The sequence below is a fragment of the Penaeus monodon genome, chromosome 21, assembly GCF_015228065.2.
Source record: "Penaeus monodon isolate SGIC_2016 chromosome 21, NSTDA_Pmon_1, whole genome shotgun sequence".
Taxonomy (NCBI): domain Eukaryota; kingdom Metazoa; phylum Arthropoda; class Malacostraca; order Decapoda; family Penaeidae; genus Penaeus; species Penaeus monodon.
In genome coordinates this window covers 2,308,138-2,308,549 of record NC_051406.1, presented here as the reverse complement: position 1 = coordinate 2,308,549, position 412 = coordinate 2,308,138, and the positions used below count along the sequence as shown (strand labels likewise).

Here is a 412-nt window from a genome sequence, read left to right as displayed (position 1 = left end):
GTTCACAATTTTGTCAAGGTTTATAAAATAGTTTTTCCTTGGGTATTACTTTCATTATATTCGACACTCAAAAAGAAAAAAAAATCTTAATAAGGAAATACATCTTTTTGAGTTAATAATATTTCTCTTTGCAATGTCCATCAACAAAAAAAAACGTGAATCTCTACAAATATTGCAATCTATCAACCAACAAATTGAAGTAAATTTTTCATATTTTCATCTTCATTTCCTTGGTACTGCCCGTCGATGCCACAACCTGGGTATGCCTCATGAGGGAGAGTGCCATCGCCGAAGAGCCAACAGGAGTCCAGTGCCCGAAGAGAGTGCCAAGTGCCAGGCGAGGGAAGGGCACTTTCGGTCACGTGACGGGGCCCTTTACCTGTGACGTCATAAGGAAGAGACAGAAGCATCA

General features: G+C 39.8%; 1 protein-coding gene across 1 annotated transcript in view; it reads right to left on the bottom strand.

The window, feature by feature from the left end:
- Positions 1-46: 46 nt before the first annotated feature.
- The window catches only part of LOC119586694, a 2,209-nt gene continuing 1,843 nt past the window's right edge, over positions 47-412 (bottom strand). The window contains exon 3 of the mRNA XM_037935425.1: positions 47-379. Within this exon, the coding sequence (XP_037791353.1) occupies positions 183-379 (197 nt within the window). The 3' untranslated portion in view covers positions 47-182. The remainder of the gene's footprint in view (positions 380-412) is intronic.